This window comes from Galendromus occidentalis, unplaced genomic scaffold (assembly GCF_000255335.2).
Source record: "Galendromus occidentalis unplaced genomic scaffold, Mocc_1.1 scf7180000075388, whole genome shotgun sequence".
Classification (NCBI taxonomy): Eukaryota; Metazoa; Arthropoda; class Arachnida; order Mesostigmata; family Phytoseiidae; genus Galendromus; species Galendromus occidentalis.
Genome location: NW_003803378.1, coordinates 191299 through 208193, shown reverse-complemented (window position 1 = coordinate 208193; position 16895 = coordinate 191299). Strand labels below are relative to the sequence as shown.

At 51.5% G+C, this 16895-nt stretch overlaps 6 protein-coding genes and 2 non-coding genes across 8 annotated transcripts; 3 read left to right on the top strand and 5 right to left on the bottom strand.

Moving 5' to 3' along the window:
• Window positions 1-24: 24 nt before the first annotated feature.
• On the bottom strand, window positions 25-931 carry LOC114828121 (uncharacterized). The gene is made up of 4 exons (XM_029110981.1): window positions 925-931; window positions 620-750; window positions 466-534; window positions 25-200 (listed from the first exon to the last, which is right to left on the bottom strand). The coding sequence occupies exons 1-4, from the start codon at window positions 929-931 to the stop codon at window positions 36-38; spliced, it is 372 nt and encodes a 123-aa protein (XP_028966814.1). The 3' UTR covers window positions 25-35.
• On the bottom strand, window positions 725-1732 carry Polr2J (DNA-directed RNA polymerase II subunit RPB11). The gene is made up of 3 exons (XM_018639420.1): window positions 1557-1732; window positions 1320-1397; window positions 725-1147 (listed from the first exon to the last, which is right to left on the bottom strand). Exons 1-3 carry the CDS (start codon window positions 1632-1634, stop codon window positions 950-952), a joined length of 354 nt encoding a protein of 117 aa, XP_018494936.1. The 5' UTR covers window positions 1635-1732; the 3' UTR covers window positions 725-949.
• A 651-nt stretch (window positions 1733-2383) lies between these two features.
• Window positions 2384-4934, top strand: LOC114828116 (histone-lysine N-methyltransferase PRDM9-like). Its single transcript, XM_029110965.1, has 2 exons — window positions 2384-4513; window positions 4734-4934. The coding sequence occupies exons 1-2, from the start codon at window positions 2384-2386 to the stop codon at window positions 4932-4934; spliced, it is 2331 nt and encodes a 776-aa protein (XP_028966798.1).
• A 947-nt stretch (window positions 4935-5881) lies between these two features.
• Window positions 5882-8258, top strand: Prp31 (pre-mRNA processing factor 31). The gene is made up of 5 exons (XM_029110635.1): window positions 5882-6077; window positions 6258-6471; window positions 6599-6804; window positions 6890-7784; window positions 7970-8258. Exons 1-5 carry the CDS (start codon window positions 6015-6017, stop codon window positions 8101-8103), a joined length of 1512 nt encoding a protein of 503 aa, XP_028966468.1. The 5' UTR covers window positions 5882-6014; the 3' UTR covers window positions 8104-8258.
• Window positions 8259-8313: 55 nt separating this feature from the next.
• On the bottom strand, window positions 8314-10182 carry eIF2Bgamma (eukaryotic translation initiation factor 2B subunit gamma). Its single transcript, XM_003736951.2, has 6 exons — window positions 9982-10182; window positions 9738-9831; window positions 9253-9644; window positions 8963-9150; window positions 8672-8879; window positions 8314-8522 (listed from the first exon to the last, which is right to left on the bottom strand). The coding sequence occupies exons 1-6, from the start codon at window positions 10102-10104 to the stop codon at window positions 8325-8327; spliced, it is 1203 nt and encodes a 400-aa protein (XP_003736999.1). The 5' UTR covers window positions 10105-10182; the 3' UTR covers window positions 8314-8324.
• A 457-nt stretch (window positions 10183-10639) lies between these two features.
• On the top strand, window positions 10640-14216 carry LOC100902381 (peroxisomal membrane protein 11C). Its single transcript, XM_003736952.2, has 5 exons — window positions 10640-10778; window positions 11053-11164; window positions 11266-11383; window positions 13279-13505; window positions 13723-14216. Exons 2-5 carry the CDS (start codon window positions 11055-11057, stop codon window positions 13907-13909), a joined length of 642 nt encoding a protein of 213 aa, XP_003737000.1. The 5' UTR covers window positions 10640-10778; window positions 11053-11054; the 3' UTR covers window positions 13910-14216.
• TRNAQ-UUG (transfer RNA glutamine (anticodon UUG)) lies at window positions 12757-12828 on the bottom strand. The gene has a single exon. It is a non-coding gene; the product is annotated as a tRNA-Gln (tRNA).
• Window positions 12834-12905, bottom strand: TRNAE-UUC (transfer RNA glutamic acid (anticodon UUC)). The gene has a single exon. It is a non-coding gene; the product is annotated as a tRNA-Glu (tRNA).
• Window positions 14217-16895: the final 2679 nt, after the last annotated feature.

The window sequence follows — 16895 nt, the reverse complement described above, 5'->3', positions numbered from 1 at the left end:
CGTCCCCTGGGCGCATATCACATAGGAACATCGATTCAGAGCTCCGGTTTCGTGGGATTACAGTCGAGGAAGTCACTCTCGAAGTCTCCTATCTTTGTGCCCTCTATCATCAAGCCGGTTTTCGGATTGACGCACCAGCACTCCATGTCGTTCATGTAGCACTGCTTCCTGGCGTAGAGTTTCTTGTAGAATTGACCACACTGAAAATTACGTTTTTGGGATTGGTTTCCGCTCTCCGATCGGATGAACTTAATCAGTAGCGAGGGAGATTTCTCCGGATAATGTGACCCAAGTCAAAGAAAACGAAGGACATAGTGTATTCGTGAGGGATAGTGGTTTACATATGCACGCTCTCCCGCGGGAGGATCCGCGACAGAACGATGAAACCGACCCGCGGCACGAAAACGCCCATGCGTTTCCCCAGCAGATGATCCTGGATATATTTGACAAGTTTCCTGCACGTACACCATTTGCCCCTGTTCCTCTTGCGACACTCCTCGAGTTCCCTGGGGTTCCCGTCCAATGCCTGAACCGCTGCGCAAATGACGAGGATTAGCAGGACCATACCGGCGAAAAACTGCATCACGATCTGCACCAAAGAGTTCGTTCCGTGACGTACTACAGGAACCGGATTCCCAGTTTCGAAAGCGTGAAAGAATTTAGAGAGACGAGCCGAGGTGGTCGTGAGACGAATCGCGCAGCCTTTCGAGCCACGATCCGGAACTAGGATGAGCTTCAAATGTTCGAAACCTACGTGGCAACGCACCTGAAGCGTTGATCGATCACTTACCGAACAATGAGAGAGCGAAATGCCGCTTGGATGTATTGCTCGTTGAGAGGTAAACATTTTCTCTCCTTGCCGTGATAGGAAGGACGGCTCGAGCATAGAAATTCTTCTGAATTTATACACATGATCATATATACATTCCATTTTAAACAAATCCGATGCTCAATCCATGTTCTCGCACTTCTCCTTGTACGCTTCTTGGAAACGTTCCTCAAACAACGAAAGTTCTGACATCAGATCATTTATCGCGCTCTTCAGAGCTTCCACGGGTGTAGAATCGGGTGTCGTCTGTACCCGGAGTAGAATTTTGTGCTCGAGGGGATGTGGGTTCTTGTATCCGGCGAAAGTCACCAGAGGATCCTGTGGAGGGTAAAACCAATAAGGTTCGAGAGCGCAATGACCATTACGACGGCCAGAATATTCCTTGATATTCATATGCCGAGCAGCCAAAGCGATTCCGCTTCTGGCGTCGGAATCGCCGAGGGATGCCTCCGCTCGGAGGGGAATCAGTGTTTGGCAAATCGAATCGAACCTTCAAAAGCTGAGCGCGAATCATGTTTCCAAGTGTGTGGTCTTCCTTGTTGATTGTGAAGATGGAGGCGTTTGGCACCTGCGGGGAACATCGGGACTCAAGTCTTCATTCCGATGAGAAGATACGACAAGAGGAAGCCGGCTTCGACTTCGTGGAGTTGCGACTATCGGCGATCGGGTCCCCGTGCATGACTGATAGGCAAGAGGTGTACAATCGGACGAACGGCTCGAAGCTCACCTTGGTGTCTTTTTCGATCGTGATTTTTTTCTCACCGTCGAAAAGCAAGAAGCATTCGAATGTTGGCGGTGCGTTCATGTTTACGGCTCAGTGCACAGTTCCAGCAGCTGAGCAAATCGCAATCCAATCGATTAGAGACTGCTTTCTTCTTTCACGCTCTCGCACCGCCGCCACTTGAGCTGCGAGCTGCGACGCCGCCACTTTTGTTGTGTTCCATCGCAGGGTTGACCGCTACCGCGTGTTGGAATGTACCGGGAACGGTGGGCCTAGCACTCTTCGGCGGCTGCCGCTCCGTTCACTCGGTTTCATCTCGCCGAAGCATTTCAGATCACCTCGGGAGACTCAGATCGGAGGCTGAGGGTTCTGAGTCTTACAATCGTTGTCCTTCTCTCGAAGGAGGCGCCCGCCGTAGGCCGGAGCAGAAGTCGTGAAAAAGCCCACACACTCACCCAACGTGTGTCGATTCGGAATCAAAAATAATCGGTTGTGTAGTAGCTGCCGCCGCTACAGCAGCACTTTACAAGGCGTCGCATCAGAGCGCTACAGGAGTTACTTCTTGTGAAGTAGAGTGTGCGCAGCCGAAAAGCTTTGGCGGCAAGCCGGGGGTCCGGTTACAATTGACGAAACTTCTGCTTATCCTCTTCGAGGCCTGCTTCACACTCGACCAGCAGTAGTGCAGAGAACCTTCGCAACGGAATTTCGGGGTGCCTGAAACTGTCAGGAGAGCTGTGGCTTGTGTTGGTTTTTTCTTCTGTGGGGAAAGTTCCTCAGGTTCCCCGGATCGATAGCTGCGATAGTTCGAACGTTGGCATCGTCTCAGCCAGAAAATGAAGACACGTCAGAGGAACGCTCTAGTCGAGGTGCCGCAAGTATCCGAAGGGAATCATGTTGAGGTAGAGAAAGTTTACACGGATTTGAGCGCCGTCTCCAACTATGAAGTTGTCGCCGAGGCGGTCATCGACGAATGCGGCGAAGTCGGTGACGAGCACATGCCGGAGGTCCAGTACCAGGAGGACGAAGAGGACATGCTTGAGGACGACGAGCCCGACGACCGGCTCGAAGATCCAGAAAGCGTTGACGATCCTGAGCTGACGTTCGAAACGTCTCAGATGCCTAGAGTTATTATCCGGCAGGCGGACGCCGATGTGAAATCCGTGAGATCGAAAACTCGGTCTCCGCCTCTGAAAAGAGTCACTCGAGGAAAGAAGAACAAACTTCCCAAAGAAATCATCTATGTGCCTTCGGACGATGACGACGAGGATCTGTCTTCGTCCGAAGACGAATGGCAACCACCTCAGGCTGATGAAGCCGATGCGAAGTGGGCTTTCGAACAAGTCCGTTCGATGGTCGACAGAGCAATGACGAACGCCGCTGAGAAACTCCGCAGCGAAATGGAAGAAGATCCCAAACGGAAATTCGGTACGAGGGTCCTGGCGAAGTCACGTGGCGTGAAGCAGATCGTCACGGTGGTTCGTGACAAAGTCATCGAAAACCCCGCCGCCGGCCCTCGGGATCTCAGGACCGATCGGGTCATACCAGACTTCCTTGAGTTCCACCGGTTCCGGGCGAAAGGATACGGGGTCTTGGCAAAACTTCCCATCGACATCGGGGTGAGGTTCGGACCCTACGCGGGAGTCATACGAAAAATGAAGAACGTCAACAACGAGAGTGGCTATGCTTGGCAGCTGCGGGGTTTCAAAGAAGGCGAGACGGTCGTCGACGGATTCGACGTCAAGCACGCGAACTGGTTGCGGTATGTCAATTGTTCGAACTCGGCCGAAGAGGCGAACCTGCGAGTGTTCCAGCACGAGAAGCGGATTTATTACAAGACCTGTAAGCCGATCGTTCCGGGGGACGAGCTGCTGGTTTGGTACGGTAAGGAATACCGGAAAGTTATAAACAGTCAGATCGAGAGTAAAAAGCGGAAAAAAATGGAAACGGTCGAGTCGACGGCCATGAAGACCTATAAGTGTCCACATTGCTCGTCGAAGATGTTGGTCAAGTCGACCTTCGATCGGCACGTCAAGAAATGCGGCAAGAACCCGGACCTGCCCAAGACCCTCAAGTGCGAGGTTCCGGGGTGCGGGTTCTTCACGGTTCATCAAGCCATGATGGACCGGCATCTGGCGAACCCGAAGCACGTCAATGTCACGGTCCACCGCTGTCGGTGGAAATGTGGATACAGGACCTTCAATGAGCTCCGGTACCGGCTGCATCTCGAGAGGAGACACAAGAACATGGAGTTCCCCGATTCTTACGATATCGAATGCAAAGTTTGCGGCCAGCGGTTCCCGTCGAAGAACGCCATGGACATTCATTCGCAATGGCATCGGAAAAACCTCTTCTTCTGCAACGTTTGCGGCAAGGGTTACACGACCATCGGCATTTTGAAAGAACACGCGCAAATGCACGAGGGCAAGAATTTCAAGTGCGAGTACAAAGGCTGTGGCTACGCTACTTATTGCAAACGAACACTGAACCGCCACACTCGCTGCGTGCACTTGAAAATTCGGACGGCTTTCTGCGACCTGTGCTCAAAATCGTTCTTCTGCAAGAAAGATCTCCGTCAGCATCAGAACAAACTCCACAACGTGTTCAAGGTTGAGAAAATCTACAAATGCCGACCCCACAAAGCGTCGTACAATACCGCCGAGGAGCTCAAGCAGCACCGGGAAGAGATGCTGGCGTCTGTCAAGCCCAAATACAAGTATCAATGTGAGGTCTGCTGCTATTCGACGGCCTACCCCACGACCTACAAGACGCATATGTCGTGTCACACCGAGGAGCGGAAGTTCGCTTGCGATCAATGCGAAAAGACATTCAAGTTGAGCGTGAGCCTCAAAGAGCATCTGATGACCCACGAGAACGCCGATCCCGATCGTTTCGCCTGCCTATTCTGCGGGAAGAGGTGTCGAACGAGCGTCGAGCTCAGATCTCATAAACGCCGTTGCAAGAAAGCACCTTCGAAGGAAGAGAACGATTCCCAGGAGGAAGAGGAGAAGGAGGAGGAGGAAGAGGACGATGAGAATGAAGAGGAGGAGGAGGAGGGAGAGGAAGGGGAGGAAGGGGAGGAAGGGGAGGAAGGGGAGGAAGGGGAGGAAGGGGAGGAAGGGGAGGAAGGGGAGGAAGGGAGGAAGGGAGGAAGGGAGGAAGGGAGGAAGGGAGGAAGGGGAGGAAGGAGAAGAAGAAGCGGACCAGAATGAAGAAGAAGCGGAACAGGGTGAAGAAGATGCGGGACAGGAAGGAGGAGGAGCGGGGCCTGAAGAAGAACAAGAGAACGGCCAAGGAGATATCGAAATCATTGAAGGGGTGAAGACAGATGACGAGGAGGCAGGATTTGAAGACCATGAGGGGGCAATAGTAAATGAAGCTGACTGATGTTGAAAGTTGTGCGGAGGGAATCATGTTCCTTGGCTTGATCATCTATCGGAGAAGTCGATTACGGAGCCACGCATTGACACTCCCATGCTGAGAGCTTCAGGGAAAGACTGTTCTTTTTCCTAGGTAGAATCTTATAGTTCGCTCTATATATATGCATGAACCCCAGTAGCCCCCGTGGCTACAAACCTTGTATCTATACGCTTACTTCGAATTGTGTGAGCCTCGCATCGAATACGATACCTTAAGCTGACAGTTTCGTTTTGCCTCGATGGAGTCGCGATGAAAGAAATGAGACGGTTGCTCAGCATTCTCCAGATCTTTTCATTCACCTCAAGAGTCTACTTCCTCCGGGAAGCGGACGATTCTATAGCGGGGATCTCGGGAAGCAAAGACTCCTGATGCATGCGACGACCAACTCCAATCTGATCGATGGATTGCATGATTGAAGGAGCGACAAAAACCTCGAAGGGATACCTGCATCGGATTCACGATCAATCGTGCAGCCTATTTCAGATGCGGTGATACAAGAGTCGCGGAGGCGCTGAGGCACGAACCAGCGGAAATCGATTATCAGCTTCATATCAGGGACCTCTATCTGAAAGGGTCTATCTGAATGGTTACCGGAAAGGCCGCCACTTCAGAGAGAAAGATTTCATATGGTAGCGGAGGCCTGCGCGATTTCGAAAATACCGCCTCCCGAGTCCTCGGGTCCCGTAGCAGACAAGCTCCTCGCGACCAATTCGCCGCCGCCCGCTGCACACCGCTGCCAGCAGGGGATTCTTTGTGATCCGGACCGGGACTCGAAACGTCCCTCGTGGTGACGTCAATTGTTAGAATAGATCCCGATCAATCGTCCCGATCTCCGGTATTTTTCCCGATTTCCCGCACAAGAGCCATTTCACCACCCTGTAGCGGGAGAGGGCACACGAGCAAAACATCAACATAAACAAGAGTCTTCTTCTCCGGACCGGGCAATCTCTCTTGTTAAAACGTTTTTACTTCCGAGCTGGTCCGAACCCGAGGTGTACCTTCCGGTGCTCTCATTAAATCTGTCGATTATCTCCAATCGACTTAACGATGTCTCTGGCCGAAGAGCTCCTGGCCGACCTCGAAGAGGACGAACCATCCGAATCGATCGAGGTGAAAATCCCGGCATTTCGCTTTCTAGATTCATAGGGAAGTGTTGCTGATTGATGTTATGCAATGATCAATTTCCCGCCCGACGGGGAACTGATCCATCTCTGATCGCATCGGGAGTGAGGAGGAGGGCTCGGTCTCGTGGTGTCTCGGTGTGACAGGCTGAAGTTTTTTCATTTGTAGGACGCGCTGGTGAAACCTGCCCGGCTCGCAGCACCTCTGAACGATGAGGCTCCAGAAGAAAATGTGGACGAAATGGAGTTCGAAGAGGAGAAGATGGAAATCGACACAAATGTTCGGAGCGTGAAGGAGATTGCCAAGCTCCGATATTCAGAACAGCTCACCAACATCCTCGCTGACATACGGAGAAGAAAGCAAACGTCAAGAGGGACCGAGCGTAAGATCCGACGAATTTTCGTCTCAATTAGCTGGATAATTCAGGCTATCGAGCCCGATGCTTCTTTCATTCTCTGTATCCATGGCAAGTGATGAGTGAATAATAATCGGGGCGATCCGCTTTCCAGTGGTAGGTCCGGTAGAATCCGATCCCGAATACAAATTGATCGTGGACTCGAACAACATTCTCGTGGAGATCGACGACGACTTGCTGATAATCCACAAGTTTGCGAGAGACCATTACTCGAAGAGGTTCCCGGAACTTGAATCGTTGGTGCCGGAGTCAGCTGATTACCTTCTGACAGTTCAAGAAATCGGCAACGACCTCAGTCGGGTGAGCTCCCAAGCAGTTCCACTTCTTCAGAATAGATCCGCTCGAATTGAGCTCTTTTCTTGAACGGAGGTGTTCCTCCCTGCAGGTGAAGAACAATGATCGCTTGACTCAGATCCTCAGACCCGCCACAGTGATGGTTGTTTCGGTCTCGGCGTCGACCTCGCAGGGTCAAGCTCTGACTCCGCAAGAGCTCGAAAGAGTTCTGGAAGCCTGCTCGATGGCGCAGGAACTGAACGACATGAAGGCGGAAATCTTCGAATTCGTCGAGAGTCGTATGAGTCTGATCGCCCCGAACCTGAGCGTTCTGGTCGGCGCATCGGTCGCCGCAAAACTCATGGGAGTCGCCGGAGGCTTGACGAAGCTCAGCAAAATGCCTGCCTGCAACATCCAAGTATTGGGGGCGTCTAAAAAAACGGTTACGGGATTTTCGTCGACGACGATGCTGCCGCACACGGGTTTCATCTTCAACTCAGAATACGTTCAAGGATATCCCTCGGACCTTCGTCGGAAAGCAGCCAAGCTCCTCGCAGCGAAGTGTTCCCTCGCCTCGAGAATCGATTCCTTCCATGGGAGCCGTGACGGGAGCATGGGCGAATCCTTGCGGTCGGACGTGGAGAAAAAGTTGGAGAAACTCCAGGAACCTCCGCCGGTCAAAACCGTGAAACCCCTGGCCGCTCCGATCGACATCGCGCGCAAAAAACGCGGCGGTCGTCGGGTGCGGAGAATGAAGGAGCGGTACGCTGTCACCGAGCTTCGTAAACAGCAGAACCGAATGACCTTTGGAGAAATCGAAGACGACGCCTACCAGGACGATCTTGGCTTCACTACGGGCCAGGCCGGGAAACGAGGTGCCGCAGGAAAGATCAGAACCGCGCAGGTCGACGAGAAGACCAAAGTCAGAATCTCCAAGACTTTGCAGAAAAATCTACAGCGGCAGCAGGTGTACGGTGGATCCACCACAGTGCGGAAACACGTTGCAGGTAAGCACAAGAATCATTCTCTTCCGTCTTTGTATCCCCATGCTGTCTTTGCGGACATCCCCTGGCCGCGAAGATTCCAAGCCCCTCATGAGCCATAGCGGCACCTCATCGTACCCCGTCTGATACCGCTACGATCGTCGGACGTGCCCAGTATCGAGTTAATTCATATCTTCATTCTTCCCCAGGTACGGCGTCTTCGGTGGCCTTCACTCCTCTACAAGGTTTGGAAATCGTCAACCCGAATGCGGCCGAGTCCACCAAGTCTCAGGAGGGGAAGTATTTCAGCAATACGGCTGGCTTCCTCAATGTGAATAAATAGACACTCCCCTCGAATTGTACATACATAGAACGTTCCCGCTGTAACTTTCTTTCCCCTATATCGGAGTTTTTGCGCCTTTCGAAAGAGAAGATTGCCGAGCCCGGCCTGTCGAGCCCGGGGGATTAATGGAGCCGTGGAAGGAACGAGGGAAACGATATTGGGGAACGTTTGCGTGTCTGAAGTAGGAATAAAGAATTCCTCTCGAAAACGTCTCGCGGAATTTATTCAAACTCCATACTTGAGATCCCCACACTCTCATTCGTGACACCCTTCCCTTCTCCGAGTTGCGTTCGCGCACCCAGGAATGAGTTGATCACGCTGACATTTTTACCGAGCTTGCATCCTCTGCACACGATCGAGTTTTGGATGAGAGCACCCTCACCGATGACGACATCGTCCTGGATCACGCACGAGAGTACCTGCGAAAACGTACGCAATGAGATTCGGATCAACGGAAGGTCTTCGATCGAATGTAGAAAGTAGGTGAGATTTGAACTACCCGATTCCTCCGGGAATCAAACAGCAGCAGATGATGATCAGATGGAAGAATTGAATGAAAATTACTCACCCTCGAACCGGTACCGATGGTGACCCGAGCCCCGATGACGCTCTTCTTGGCTTGGACTTTATGGAGGAGCGTCTTCTCTTTGAAAATGTTCTCACTCCCTCCGGGGAAGAGGTCATGGAAAATATTCTTCACCTCTCCGTTGGCGATCTTGTACGCTTGTAGTGTGTTGGCCCGTAGGGCGAAACTTGTCGATAGCAGAGCGTAGCATCTATGGAATTCAAAGCATGAATGATTGTCCAAGCACAGGAGATGCTCACGGCGAGGCTACCCAATATCCCGATCGATACTCACTTGAGCGTGTCGAGCGTGTCCGCTTTGCTGCGGTCTTCGTCTCGGAGATCTTTTTTGCTGAATTGTTTCTCAACCAACTTGGGAAGTACTTCGCCCTTGAAAGTAGCCAGCAGTTTGTGCGTCAGCACGAATTCGACGGCTTTCGGGTGCAGAGCGTAAACGTGGCAATCGAGCTGATCCGAGTGCAGCTGTGAAGGAAGATGTGGAACACGTTATTCTTAGGTTCCTCTCGACGGTCATCGATCAGCTTTCCGACATCAAGCCATCGGAATGAGGCTTCCCCTACTAACCTGCATGCTCGGGAATTGTCTGACGAGTTTCTGTCGGAACGTCACATTCTCGGCGAAATCGGCTGCGGCTCCGAACTTCAGGAGTCGCTGAGTGCCTGTCTGGAGGACGACGATGTCGCATTCAGGTTGGAACTTTTTTCGGCTCCCCGGAACGGCACACTCGGTGAGCTGCGTAGGAAGTGGTGCCAGTAGAAGGGTGAGCAGAGCATCACTGACACGCTGCCGCACGCAGAGTTCAGAGAGGTCTATGTCGGTGATGAGGTCACAGGAGACCAGGAGTACGTGACGGTTCGGTTTCAAACGGTCCTTGATCAATCGTAAACTCTCGGCAGTTCCCTGGTCCTCGAGCTCCACGTTTACGTTCACGTAATCGATGTGTAGCTGCAGCTCCTCTGAGGACAGAATTTCCCGTAGGATCAAAAATCTTCTCCTCGAGAGGGTCATCATAAAAGCCTTCCTGGTCTCAATTTGGATGAGTTACTCACTTGCGATATTCTCATCGGCTCTGTATTTATTAGGAACAATGACTGTTGCCTCTTTGAAGCCGGCGTTCTTGAGATTCCGGAGCGGATAGAAGAGCTGCGACACGGAAGAGTAGATATTCAGGGATCATGGACAAGAGATCAGCCTCCGTGAGGAACATCAGGTTGCAACGAAACTGTGCTTCGGAAACCCCAAAGTCGCGTCACTTCCCATTGACTGACAAGAGTAGGTTAAAAGGAAACTCACCATTGGCCGGTTACCGATCTGAACGTTACACTTGAATTCATCACAGGAAACGAGATCTGTAATCCTCGAGCCTTTTCCGGCAGCCAGAACGACAGCTTGGAAGTCGTTCATATTCGGATGCATTTTGTGAATTTCTCTACTCGCAGAGCATATGGGTACGACGGCAACCGAGATAGCGAAAACCTCCGACACCGTGCCTCCCGAGGGTATCACGACGCAGAGCCTTAGGAGGAGCTAGAATCAGGTGATGCAATAGCCGAAGTTACGCTCTACACTGAGCTTTTCGAATTTCTCCGATGAGATCACCGGAGTACCGGAGAAAAACATGTGTACATCAGGATCTACATGTGTTCCAGCGGCGCGGGAATTCAAAATCGCTAAGGACCGCCAACTGAAGAAATATGTCTCGCGGGGAGGATATGTCCGAGAATACATTTCTTGGATTCTTATTGCCCCTATAATTGATAGAAATGTTATTCGAGCAAGCTCCGCGACTCCGTGGAGGGATGAGGCTCATTCCGAGCTAAAGAAGTCAATGCCTGAATTCTCTAGTCTGATGGAGGTCTTCAACGTCAGCGCTCCACAAGAGGAAAATCCGATCCGCGATCAGCGTGTTGTCGGCACAGTGTCTGTTCCTGTGTGTTTTCGTGAGAGGATCGTGTGAGCCATCGGCCGTGATTTTCGAACACATAAGAAGTCCGAGCTTCTATCCGTGGTACTCTTGGAGGTCTGGACACAGATGCTCAGAAATTGTGTCAATTAGGTCTGCGGAGGCTCATTGTACATACTTGCATAAGGTCAGTTGATTCCCCAGTCGGATTTTGAAATGGGTACTCGTCTGAAAGGATGGACCTGTTGGATCGAACGGCGATAGAGCCAGAGCTCTACGCATTCGAGTGGAATTTGTGTTCGGCGTGATATCAATTTGAGCTCTTCCCCATCTTTTAATTAATCCAAGACCCCCGCGTTCTTTCGGTCGAGCTGAGCATGGAGCTGCAGCTCTCCGAAGTCGCCTCGACATCCTCCTACTGAGCCTGCCTTTAGAAATGCTCATTATCATTCTTATTCCAGACATGTGTGATAGACTTTTACAAACGTACCAGGGCCGAGATGGCCTCATCAAAACGATGGGCTACGCCTTCATGTTGTGCGGAGGGGTCACGGATAAGGGAGTCAAGAAAAGGTAGGGACAAATGAGCGAGTGATTTGCACCCTCCATCCGACTTGGATCCTTTTGGAGGAAAAAGTGGAGCGAGCTCCCTCTGCGATTATTTCATTCTTCAGGTTTCAAATCCTCTCCAAAGAGATGTCGCACTGCAGAGTCATTCTCCGACTTCTCGATGATTGGCCCATGCTGAAATATAATCTCCAGTATGGACTGGGAAAACCAGAGGAAGATCAGGTATATAGTCATTACTGAGATGAACTTGAGTTTGATTCTTCACATCTATGCATGGATCTGGCGTCTCCGGAGTTGATGTCTTCCGATTCGTCATACCGAACGACAACCGAGGCTAAGTCAGTGAGAGTCATCAGCAAGAACGCGTGAACTTGATCACGTTACTGCGAAAGGAGGAAAGTCGTTACTTGGAGCCGTGATGATCATTTTCCGTTCCCATCAGCGGCAAACCGATGCGGTGAATCGTTTCACCTCATCCCTGAAAGCGTGAGAACTCGGGAACCTGGCCGTCCAAATCAATATGTCCTCTCCGACGGAGTGTCTTCCAAGTCGAGCTGAGGTACCTGCGGAACTACCGAGCGCCGGTTCGTGCCGATAGGCTCCTCTCTTTCCATGAGATGAGAGAAAAATCTGGAGGAAAAAAAAGAAGCTCAGAAGGAGTGCTTTCGCCTTCCCCTTGGTCGATAATGGATCAAAAGTTTCTCTTCTGCACCTTCGAAAAGAAGGAGGACTCCGGAGTCATAGGAAACTCTCGAGACTAAGATAAACGGTATCCGAGACGAGAGGGCGTCGGCGTCGCGTCGCCCGGGCAACCCTCAAGGTTAGCCCGCTCTAGCGTCAGAGCCAGCGATGCTGATCGAGACGGTGCCTGAGTGGTACCTGACGAACTAATAACTGATGTACAGCTTGCTGTAAACGATTCTTCATCAAACGCCTGTCGTACCATCATTTTCCACAGCCCGCTCCGGCTCGAAAACTCGAGTACTGATCGTACAGAAACGCCTCGGCTCCCATTCCTAAGCCACTGACGATTCCCTTGACTGAAATATTTCCATGTATCCTAATATAACCCAGGAAGTCTTCGACTCGGGAGCGGATCTTTCGGTTGTCGATAGAGGAACTCTGGGTGTTCGGAGTTCGAACTAAAAACCGAGATTTCCGCCAGGACTCGAACTTCCGCCTGAGTTTTCCTCATTATTCTTATTACGTACGATGAGATCATGCTGTTCGGCTGTGTACCGCACTCTTGAAAGCCATGGTCACAGCTGTTACTACTCTCTCCTGTGCATTCTCCGTGGAGACCATCAGACTCCTCGCCGCTAGGGGGCATGCTCTTCTACAGCGTCTATCTTCCCGACCTCTCACAGACTGCTGGAACTGCGGGGGACTTCGTGTTTGCCCACCTTGAATATGAAGAGAATTCCTTTTGCTCGCCACGTCATCGATCCGGACTGGCTTCTCGGACGACTGACGGAGTGATCTGAGACGTAGGGGCTCGTAAGCGACAAGGCCAAGAATGGTCGACATCTCCCGAACAGCACTTGTTTGGAGTTCCTCGCTAGGGGCGACTTCACAAATTTTGGAAAAAATATTGAAGGTTCCACCGAGATTTGAACTCGGATCGCTGGATTCAAAGTCCAGAGTGCTAACCATTACACCATGGAACCTCATCTTCCGACGCCGGGAATTGAACCCGGGCCGCCTGGGTGAAAACCAGGAATCCTAGCCACTAGACCACGCCGGATACATTCGACTCTTTCATAACCGAAGCCTAGGTCGAGATATGATTTCGAGGTGCTCCGAAGTTTCGGCTTACTTAATCGGAATGATTCGTGATCCGAAGGACTTGAAGAAAGACCAAAACCATTTTCGATTCGATTTCGACGCGCCAGACCCGAGAGGCCTCGAGAAAGCCATCGTGTGAGATCTTCACAGTGATTGGAAAGGAGCTCTCCCAGAGCCCCAGACGCCCGGGCTTCACGCGGCACGATCGGGTGCTCATCGGAACCGAATTTTGCGGCTGAGGATTACATAATTTGGCGCCTTGTCTTGGACTCTTATGATGGACTTCGAAGGAGGAGCGTCGTTTCTAATCGTGAGCGTACTCCGAATTCCAGTTGTTGAGAGCTGTTAGTGTTATAAAAAACATCGCGGACCAGCTATTCTTCCCAGTCGAGCACTTGGCTTGGTTGGCAGACAAGCGGATCGTCCGAACTCGGCACACAAATCGTCTGTGGGTAGCGAGTAAGTTCCTATGGGCGTTCTCGTTGTACTGCGGATGTCTCAAGGCTGTGCGAACCCTGAATGCTCTCCAGCGGAAACAAGGAGAGCTCAGACGTGAAACGTGAGTTTTGAGTTCCCCGAGGAACGAGGATACCAAGCTCGAACCAAGCATCAAATCCGTATCGAAAACTCCGGTCCCGGTGAGACGACATGGGGACTGTAGCGAGACGCCCGCACATCACGCAGAACTCTCTAATCACGTCGCCGGATACCGGAGAATCCATAAACGGGAGTACCTACTCTCAATCTGATTTCTACTTTGCGCTTCCTATTTTCAGAGCGGAAATCAGACGCGCCAAAGCCCAACAGGTCCTCAGTCTGACGATTTCCACTCTGAACCTGATCAACGCCATATCCTGGTTGCCCGAAGGAGTGCTCTGGGCCGGAAAGCTCAAAGTTTGGCACAATGGGGCCGTTGGGCTGCTCGCGTCACTTCTAGGACTCTTCCAATTGATTGTGAAATGAATGCCTCTCATTCTAACGAGCCGAACCGCTTCAGAAAATGTCCTAGGTTTTCAAAACAGACGACATTGGGGAGCGCGTCCTCATCCTGATCGTGACGAACATTCGATATGATGCCAATCAGATGGAAAATTCCGTGAAACGTCTCCTTGGAATACGAGGCAGAATATTCTTGGTCATGTGACATGCGAGGTCTTGTTATTGCTATTTTTGTGAATGGAACGAGATCGATGCATAAATATTGATGGTGGTAGTGTACATAGATAATCCAGTGTTCGGATTCTGTTTGGAATAAAATAAACGAAAGCAAGTTCCCTCACATAGTCGCCTCTAGAACCTGAAGAAATCGCTACAGATAAAAGTCGATGGGCAGTACAGCGATCATCTCCGTATTCTGTAGCGTGCGAGAGAAGCTGACCCCATTCGATTCTCGGTAGCCAACTAATCAACGGCTAGGATGAGAAATTAGAAAGCTATGCCTGATCATTGATCAGCTGCGGAAATTCATGGCGATCATCTGGAGCTCATCGATTTCTCCTTGATCGGTGCGCTCAGAAGACCGTAGTTCCGGGGAGTTTGCTCCCCAGTCTGGACTCTGCTTTGAGTAGGTCCGAGGGGTCAGAGCGGTTTCCCAAGACGATTATCCCATCAAGGTCTGATGATAGGCTGGGTGCGAATCGCAGGCTCTAGTTCCACCGTCGGCTGGATCCGCCACTCGATCTAGCCGTCTACGGGATTCCTTTACTAGAATCGAACGGTCTCTCGCCGCTCCTCCTCTCTCGGCCGACTGACAACCGGACCGGCCTTCAGCTGACGGAGGCACACGCACACTTACGAATCGAGCCACCGAACTTGCACCGGCCCGAAAATTAAGTAGTGACACCAATCTCCGAAGTGTTTTCCAAAGCAGAAACGCTCGTTCCCTCGAAGTGAGCCGTCCCCCCGGAATTCGGGACTCCGAGTCCCGCTCTTGTTCGATTTCCGCCGGGCAGCCATGATATCCCTACCGTTAATCTTCGCGTGGATGTTCTTCGCGACACCAGCGCTGGCCGTCGGGGGAAGTGTTTCAGAGGTGCCTAAGATCTCACTGTGGGACATGATCATGGATTTCATGTTTCCAAAGTCACTTGCGAAAACGATGCCCAGCGTAAGTCCCTCAAACTCATTGTTAGGCGGGAGAGAGGCAGAAGAAAAAACACCGTCGATTTTGGGAACGTTTTTCGCTCGTACCGTCGGTTGACACCTTCCGGCCGCTCACCTTTCTGAGCCGGTTCCTCCCTGCTCGTGGCTCTATTTGTGGGTCAGTAAATACGGAGGGTTGTGTATTGCGTAACACAGATTTTTTCTCTTTCCCCATCCGTTCACGAACAGTTGGTGACTTTCCTGCCGAATCTTCTCGGAGGTGTGCTGACCAACATTCTGGAGCTAGTTATCGATTACGGAAAGCGTTTCTTCTGGAGTGAGCCGAGTTCCGGCGCGGCGGGGGTAAGCCTCGTTGGATGAGAATGATTGAGGGGGAAAAATATCGCACTCGACCCTTTCCGATAAAAATTTCGACGGCTTTCCATCGCAGCCTGCTGCACGAAGCACGGAGGGAAATTCATCGATGATCCCGACACGGTGGGACTTCCTCGACACCGGACTACGTCTCATGAGAATCCGAAGAAGTTGTCGCAGCAAGGCGGCCTGCGAATGCGGTTATTATTTACTTCAGCGGAATAGCCGAGTCGCTCGTAAGTAACATCACCGCCGCCGGAGCGGTAGGATTAAATTTTGGGGCACCCTGACGGGGACCTCAAAGGAACCTCTTGGCGCTTTGTACAGTCTCTCAAATGACCCACTTACGTCAGATCGCTGGGCCGTGTCTCGTCAATTACTTCACCGGCTCGGACCGACCAAAGTGTCACGTTTCCATGATCGTGATGACAGCCGATTATAGTGATGCTCATTCTCTTCTCAGGCATCCTGCAGAGCGTAGAGTCTCACCTCGATGGAACTTCCATCCATTGGCCCGCGGTAAGCACCGGCCTGCGGGGAGGTTTGTGCGCGGAATCGTACCCAGAATGCCGGCAGGACTTCGTCATGGCAACATGATTCAGTCAGCCTCTCAAAAAGCGACGCATCTCAGGACACTTTTGCTCAACTATATTAGAAAAACGATCAAGTATCGGACTTCCATAAACCGCGGAACCGATTGTTGTTCCCGGAAAGCTTCCACAAATGAGTGGATTGATCGCCGTGTATCTACATATGTAAATAAATTTAAAGAACAAGAGCTGGCGGGTCCCTCCATTCTTCATCGAGGAAATGACTTCCCGGAATGAAAAACAAGGCATAGTTCCTCCACAAGACGTGAGCCTTGTCTCACACTCTTCTTTTTCAACTCAATCGACCCGAGATGGTATATCGCTATTATCCTTGCATGATCCGGCCCCCTCGCGAGAGATCATTGATAAATAATGATAATGATGCTCGTTCACTCAGACAGATCATTACAACGCCGGCGCTGGACTTGTTCCTCGAGACCTCCCCCGTCCCGATACACTCGGATCGTCCGAGGACCCTAAGCCACTCCATCAGGGATCAATGATCAACTTACTCATTGTTTGTGCTGTCCCAGAGCTCCAGAATGCTATCAGCTATCGACCTTCTCATCTTTCATCGATCATTTATTCAACTCGCCATCAGCTGCGGAAGAGTTGGGGAGACCTCCACAACAGCAGTTGCCCTCAGGCTCCGCTTCTCCCATGTTTCCTGCGGGAAGGGGTAGAACTATCGGATGATCTCAGGATATATTCTTCTATCAGCACCTCGAGCTTCGGGGATGTCCCGTCTCTCCTGAACACAGTTTGCTCCGTATCCACGGGAAGGGGGGTGGGAACTCCGTGATTGAGTGTGGCATCAGGCTCTTCTCGAGCGAGGATCATCATTCGAGATATTTGCTAGCTCTTCCGAGCACCTGGAACTTTCAATTCTGGCGAGAACAGCG